At 49.0% G+C, this 7129-nt stretch overlaps 1 protein-coding gene across 1 annotated transcript; it reads left to right on the plus strand.

Annotated features, from left to right (window-relative positions):
• Positions 1–4552: 4552 nt before the first annotated feature.
• On the plus strand, positions 4553–5799 carry LOC130043249 (protein FRG2-like-2). The gene is made up of 3 exons (XM_056135499.1): positions 4553–4667; positions 4830–4907; positions 5291–5799. Exons 1-3 carry the CDS (start codon positions 4553–4555, stop codon positions 5797–5799), a joined length of 702 nt encoding a protein of 233 aa, XP_055991474.1.
• Positions 5800–7129: the final 1330 nt, after the last annotated feature.

The raw sequence follows: 7129 nt of genomic DNA on the forward strand, positions 1-7129 counted from the left end.
ATCAACATCGGTTTGGTTTGATCCCTGGCATCCCATATGGTCCTCCAAGTCTCTCCAGAAATGACCCCTGAGAGCTAGTAGTAAGTCTTGAGCAGTGCTGGTTGTGACCCCGAAACAAACAACAACAACAACAACAACAGCAGCAAAAGTTTACTTTCACCAACCAAGGGACATAAATGTAAAGATTACCAGGGCCCCCATGAAAGGCACCTGAGCAGGACCCAGAGAGGAACACCCTTGGAATAAAGATTCTCCCATATCCTTGCAGTGTTGCTGTGGCCTCAGAGAGAGGCTGACGGAAGAGAGTTGCAGGTGAAGCTACTTCTGATGCTCTTCCTCTATGGAGCCCCTCAGAGCACATGTCCGCTTCACTTCCTGTTAGAGGCTGAGTCGTGTTTGTCAGGACACTGTCCTTTCTTATGGCTGGAGAGGCGCTGAAAGTCCTGTGAATTTCACGAGGAAGATTCCTTGCCTTATTTCATGCCCCTGACCTCCAGAGCACCTTTGGCGGTTTGTCTCAGCACTGCTGGGGACGCCCCAAATAAATAACAACCAAACTTTCACATTGCCTTTAGTCCCAGAGAGAAAACCTTCTGCCAATCCCAACCAAACAATCTGGTCACTCTATAATAAAGGAAAGCTTTGTTTCTGTGGGTTTGACCACATCACTGGGCAGGGGTGAATGAATGCAGGCCCCATCCTCACCCTGCAGGTGTTGGGCTCCAAAAGCTCCAGCCCAGGTCCAACGAGAAGCCCTCAAACCACTTGATCACTTGATCACTTGACATTTCATTACTCATCGATTTGCTTGAGCAGGTGCCAATAATGTCTCCATTCATCCCTGTCGCATGCTAGTGTAGCCCAATGGCAGCTGCTCATTCTAGGAACGCGAAGAGTCTCAAACTGATCGTTCAGGGTCTTGAGGAAGAAGTCTGACTGTCTCGTAGGTGGGCGGCCATGCGATCTTTTGACGTCCTGTGGAATCTAGTCTGTAACGACTCTAGTCCGGCGGTCATCTCCAATTCTGAATACGTGTCCAGCCCATCTGATTTTTGACACCTTGGCAAATGAGACAGCTTCCCTGATTCTTGACTGTCAACAGAGGTCGGAACTCCGGATTCTTTCTCTCATTTGAGTGAAGCATGATGCTCCAAGCATAGTTCTTTCGATTCCTCTTTGGGAGATCCTAATAGCATTGCGGCTATTTGTCTCTTGGCATTCCTTGCACAATCATGGAGGTGCTGAACCAATCGATTGTATTCCTCGTCAATGTTGTCAACGACGGCATCTTCCCATGTTGCCGCAATAGTGCCAAAGAGCTCCCAGTTGGTGGTCGTTCTGGGAGTTCTCTTCTTAAACTTTGCAGCCCTTTCTCCCTACTCTGTGAAGTAGAATTTTGTACGAAGGAGATGGTGGTCCGATCCCGTTTGGACTTTTGGGACAACAGCAACATCAGTCAGGCAAAACCGTCGATTGACTATGATGTGGTCAGTTTCATTGTGGAACAGTCCACCAGGAGACTCCCATGTCCAACGTTTAGATTCTGCCTTCTGGAACTGTGAGTTACCATGGATGATCTTGGTCGACATGAGGAACTCAGACAGCCTCTCACCCTGTTTGTTTCATTCTAGGCCATGGGTCCTGATGTGGAGTTCTTCGGCTGATCTTCTTGGTTCTAGCTTGGCATTAAAATCACCCACAATGATCTTGTAGAAGGTGTGGTCTTCTTTATAGAACTTCTCCAGCTCCATGTCGAACTTCTCAATTTCTCCTTCATCATAATTGGATGTTGGTGCGTAGACAACGAAGATAGAAACTGCCGGCAGTGAGCCACATCTATTCAAGTGTAATCATCCAATTTGGGTTTTTAGGCATTTGAATGAATCAATGCTCATGGCCAAGTTCGTGTTGACAAGAACACCTACACCACCAACGACTCTTTTGTCGTATGTTCCAAGGATCAGTTCTTCTCCAGTGTCGAAAACGGCATGATGTGATTGATGCCTTCTCGTCTCGCTCAGACCAGTGATGTCGTACTTGATCTTTCACGCTTGTACCATCAGGTCCTTGATGGATGCATCCGATCCCAGCATACGTGCATTGAAAGTACAGTCATTTTTGTCTTTCTTCATTTTGGCAGCTTAGTTCAGCCTTGAGATTTTATCAGTCTCTCCTTCCTCATCCTTCTTAATGCTGCTGTATTGGTGGCTCTTTCAGGGTCAGGGGAATGAGAGCCATTGTATTTACTGGCTTTGGCACATCGAATACTCCATGGATAGCTTGCAAGTGAAGGCCCACAGAACCATGTAAACGAAACTCTGAGACCTTGGAGTCTAGGCTCAACGGATCCAGGAACAAAGATCCTCTTCCTGCTCCCACTGACCACAGGTGACCACAGGATTAAAACTAGGAGTCCCACCCTACCCCACCCTGTCTGCTTCCACCAACCTCCAGTGACCCAAGGATTACACACAGAAGACCCACCCTACTGGTACCAGATAAATACCCCACCGGCAGACCTCCACTACCTCCATTACCTCCACTACCCTACCGAAACCACGCTCCAGGATGCTTTTCAGACTGCACGGCACAGCATAAGACACATAGTACCCATCTTCCTGGATTGCTGCACCATATTTGATAGGGTTCAAATATGGTTTGAACCATGGGAAATCACTTCATAAGTATAACAAAAACCCTGGGACCTCAGGGTACTAAGAAATTTCCAAGGATCTTCAAAGTTCTGCCTGAAATTAGCTCCAGGGAAAAACTCTTTTCTCTTTCACTTTGGGACTTGGTGCTCCTGGGCATCTGTTTCAGTGCCTGAGGTCATGATGTTGCTGGAGGCCCACCTTTGGTGAATTGTCAGGCCACCCAGGGAGGTCGTGGGAGGGGGGACCCAGTGTTCATCAGGAAAACACCCATTGCTCTGGGACGACCATGGGGTGCCAGGGATCCAACCTCGGTTGGCTCCATGTAATTGACACCTGTAATATCTTTCCCCAAATAATAAATCTTTCTTTCTCTCTGTTGGTTTGGTTTTTCTGTTGTTGTTGTTGTTGTTGTTGCTGTTTTGGGGCCACACTTAGCTGTGCTCAGGACTGAATGCTAATTCTCTCAGGGATCACTCCTGGTGGGGCTCTGGGAACTTGAGTAACTTGAAAATATGAACTAGGAGGCATGCAAAAAAGAATAAATGACACCATTCAGAAGTTTGCTATTCAAGAGCCTGGAAATATGTACTTAGGTTTTTCTTGCCTTTTTTCTTTTCAGGGGGGCCATACCCAGTGCTTCTTAGGTTTACTTCTGGCTCTATATCAGGGACCACTCCTGGTGGGGCTCAGGGACCATCTGAAGAGGAAAGTCGGGTCAACTGCAGGCAACGCAAGCACTTCACCCACTGAACTATCGCTCTGGCCCAAACTAGCACATTTTCACACGAGGAAAAGAACCAATCGATAGGAGGCTATGGTTTCTCTTTATTCCACGTAGGTTCTTCTCCCAGGGATAGAAACAGAATGAAGTGCTGGTCTAAGTTGGTCTCTATTTTAATGAAGCCAAACAGGTGTTTCTTTTTTGTTTGTTTGTCTGTTTTTGTTTCGGGGCCACACCCAGTGGTGGTGCTCAGGGCTTACTCCTGGCTCTGCACATAGACATCGGTCCTGGTGGTGCATTGGTGACCAAATGGGGTACCAGGGATCAAATCCAGTTTGACTTTCCTGCAGGCTGGCACCCTCACCTCTTTAGGATCACTCTTATCCACAGGTATTTGTTTATGTTTGGGGCCACATCCTGAAGTGCTCAGGGTTTATTCTTAGCTCTGGGTTAGTGGGGGTGGGGGATCACTCCTGCTGCTGTCTGGGGATCATATGTGGTGCCAGGGAGTGAACCTGGGTTGGCCATGTGCAAGGCAAGAGCCTTATCTCAGGAATCTCTCCAAGCCCCATATAGGAGTGATCCCTGAGCACAGAGAAGGTGCAAGTCCTGAGCACCAAGGTGAGTGGGACGAAAATAAAAAAAAAAGAAAGACCAACACGACATGATGGTGGGTGAAATATATGCCTATTTACATATTTGATACTTTCGTGGAGATTTCGCAATATTCAGCCATCCTCTGGAAACAAACCCTTTTCTTCGAACTCGGTCATTTATATCAATTTGTAAGATGAATTAGATGCTTAGGTTTAGAAGAGAAGTTTTAACTTCCAGATTAAGGTGGTAGGTCCTGGGAACCTTGGGAAGGCAGAGAGGAGTGTCACACCCTAAAGACTAAGCCCTGCCTCAGGCGCAGTCCCAGGGAACGTGAGACCTGGGCTGTGAGGATTGGGCAGAAGCCTAAATCTCCCAACCAATAGGAGCAAGCTCCGCCCACCCGCGGTGCTATAAGAGGTTGAGTCCTGTCTTCATCCATCACTCCTGCTCTGGACCTGGCAGAGAGAAGATCGTCTGCGTGCTCGGGGCTTCACGACCTCGCTTGGCCGAGAAGAGGTCTCCTTGCTTCGGATGTGAAGACCTGGATCTGGCCGAGAGAGGACCTTGCTTTGGCTTCAGGATGACATCCGGATCTGAAGCCCTCCACCCTCATGACCCTGAGCTCCAGCACCCTGCTGCACAGCCGCCATTCCCAGAGAAGGCCTGTTCTGGCTGGAACTCAGAGAGGGAGAAAGGTAAGAAATCCCCTCCTGCGGGGCACAATTCCACCCTGGTGGAGGCGGGGAATGGACTGAGTGCCTGAAGCCTGGAGGTGGCCTCGGAGCTGGGATCCAGAGCAACGCCTCTGTGGGACTTGCAGGACTAGCCTGTCACCCAAACTCTGTATTTGTCTGCAGGTCCAGAGCCCCAGAGTGCAGGGGAAAAGCACACGAATCATGTTGCTTGGAGTGAGAGCAGCTTCGCAGACCAATCAGGTAGGAAGACATGGTGTTCCAGGGGAGTGTTTGTGGGGAGGGGGTTCCTGGCCTCCTGGTGTCGGGGATTCACTCTCACTGTGTTGTCAGAGTCAGAAAACAGCTCTGAGGAAGATGAAGAGAGAGGCTGGAAGAGGCAGAAGAGACGGGGGAGCCGCCCGCCCCATACAACAGGTGGGTGTTGCTTTAGGATCCCAGGGACCGCCAAGGGGCGGGTCATAGTCAAGGTCTTTCGAGGGTTGTTCAATGGGGGAGCCCATTGGGAGCCCCAGGGATCCTTGAGGACAAGGTAGAGGGGAGGGGAGGAGGTCCTGCTGTGTCCTGGACTGGGGGTTCCTCAGGAAATGAGGTGCCACGTCTCTGACCAGCTTTTTCCTCTGCAGGAAGCCTCTCAGATGCAGAGTACAATGGGGAGAATTTAGGTGTCAGTCTCCCAGAGGGTCCAGACTCTGGTCACCATGGCTGCAGTGAAGAGGCCCACAAGGATTCCTCTCCCCAACGAGCTCAGAGGAGGCCCCTGTCGCCTGGACCCAACAGCACCCCCGTGAATAAGAAGCTCAAGTCTCAGTTGCCCAGACCCCAACGCAGCCCTTGTCACAGGCACCACTCTCTTCAGAAGCGCCCCTCTCTCCGGCGAGGCCTGGTGATGGCCCTGCGCTGCCTGTCTCAGGCTGTGTATGAGGATGTAGTGCAGGCACAGAGGCAGCATCTCTGTACCCCACTCTCTCATGAGCACCTGGCCCTGCTCGCTGAGCTCCGGGTGCCCCTCACAGGCCTGGTGCAGACCCTCTACTCCATGGCCAGCCAGGCAGCCTGGGCCTTCCCTGCCGAGGGCTGGATGGTGGCTAGCTGCCCCATGGCCCAAGATGCACAGTGCTCCCCCCATGAGTGAGGGGGCCCTTTTGCCACATCCCAGAAGCAGGGCCTGGGGGCGGGTCTCACTAGGCTCCAGCTAACACTCCCAGTGCCCCAGACTCCTGCAGAAAACAGAGGCCTGTGACTTCTCAGAAGCTTCCAGAAGGAAAGTGGGACCTACTGTACCCAGCCTGGTGATGACCGAGAGAACTGTGGTGATTTGTCACTATGAAGGGACTCGAAAGACCAGGAAATGGGACCCTGGGCCTCCAGGACACTGACCAACACTGTCATTCCCTACCACACGATGTCGGACTCCTGGAGGTCTCAGGACGAGCATGTTCTTCAGTGAGAACAACAGGGCATTGTCTGTTTCCAGTTATTTGTGCTGGGGGCTTGGGGCACACCTCCTGCCACACTTGGGAGAAACTTCCCGGGGTTGGGGGTGGCAGGGAACAGGCAGAGCAGGGCATGGCTGGCTCATCCTCATCTCAACCGCGCACCATACTGCAGTCAGAGTTAAGCATCACCTAGTTTCAGCTGGACAAAATCATGATGAAATCGCTGTGAGCCGGTTTGACTTTTTAGTAGTTTCATAGAAAACCCTTTCAGGATGTAGGAAAAAAGTTTGACCTAGGGGGCTCACCCCACCCAGTCCTGAATGAGGTTCCTTTGTTTTTTACTTTATTGATTATGATAATGGATAAATGATCCAGAAATATTTTATGTATTCATCTTAGCATGTTTTTCTGTGTTTACACTGGGATTTAAAAAATAAGCCATCGCAGAATGTATAATTTTTGCGAGAAATGAAATAAAAGCCTTTAAATATTGTTGAGTGCTTGGCTTTGTCATTTCCATATTATTTACGGTTTCATATGCCCTGTATTTTATTTTATTTTGCCTTTTGGTGCCATGCCTGGTGATGCTCAGGAGCTCCTTCTAGCTCTGGGCTTAGGAGACCATATAGGATGTAGGGGAATTGCGTCTGATTTGGCTGCATGGAAGGAAAGCACTCTATCTGCTCTATTATCTCTCCAGCCCCACCTTCCAGATTTTTAAACCATTTTAAAATTAAAACTTAAAATTTCTCTTAAAATTAAGTTTTTGTCTGACACAAATATCACCAGTAAAATTGGAGAATAATAAAAATTCTGTGGTCAACAAATAGGAGACTGTAAACATGAAAAGTATCAGGATGAAATTTCAACTGAACAGCTGGAATAGGTCCAAGATCTGTTCAGAGTCAACTTCGTGGTTTTTTGTTTTTGTTTTTGAGAATTGAGAAAATTAATTTTATTTATTAAATGCATGATGCAGTAACATTTTTAGAGCATTTACTTGAGGAAGATACATAAGTAGTGTTT

This window comes from Sorex fumeus, unplaced genomic scaffold, assembly GCF_029834395.1.
Source record: "Sorex fumeus unplaced genomic scaffold, SorFum_2.1 ptg000122l, whole genome shotgun sequence".
Classification (NCBI taxonomy): domain Eukaryota; kingdom Metazoa; phylum Chordata; class Mammalia; order Eulipotyphla; family Soricidae; genus Sorex; species Sorex fumeus.

Coding starts and splice junctions, on each gene's coding strand:
- LOC130043249 (XM_056135499.1), top strand. CDS start 4,553: ATGACATCCGGATCTGAAGCCCTCCACCCTCATGACCCTGAGCTCCAG. Junction 4,668..4,829: donor GAACTCAGAGAGGGAGAAAG/GTAAGAAATCCC, acceptor ATTTGTCTGCAG/GTCCAGAGCCCCAGAGTGCA. Junction 4,908..5,290: donor CAGCTTCGCAGACCAATCAG/GTAGGAAGACAT, acceptor TTTCCTCTGCAG/GAAGCCTCTCAGATGCAGAG.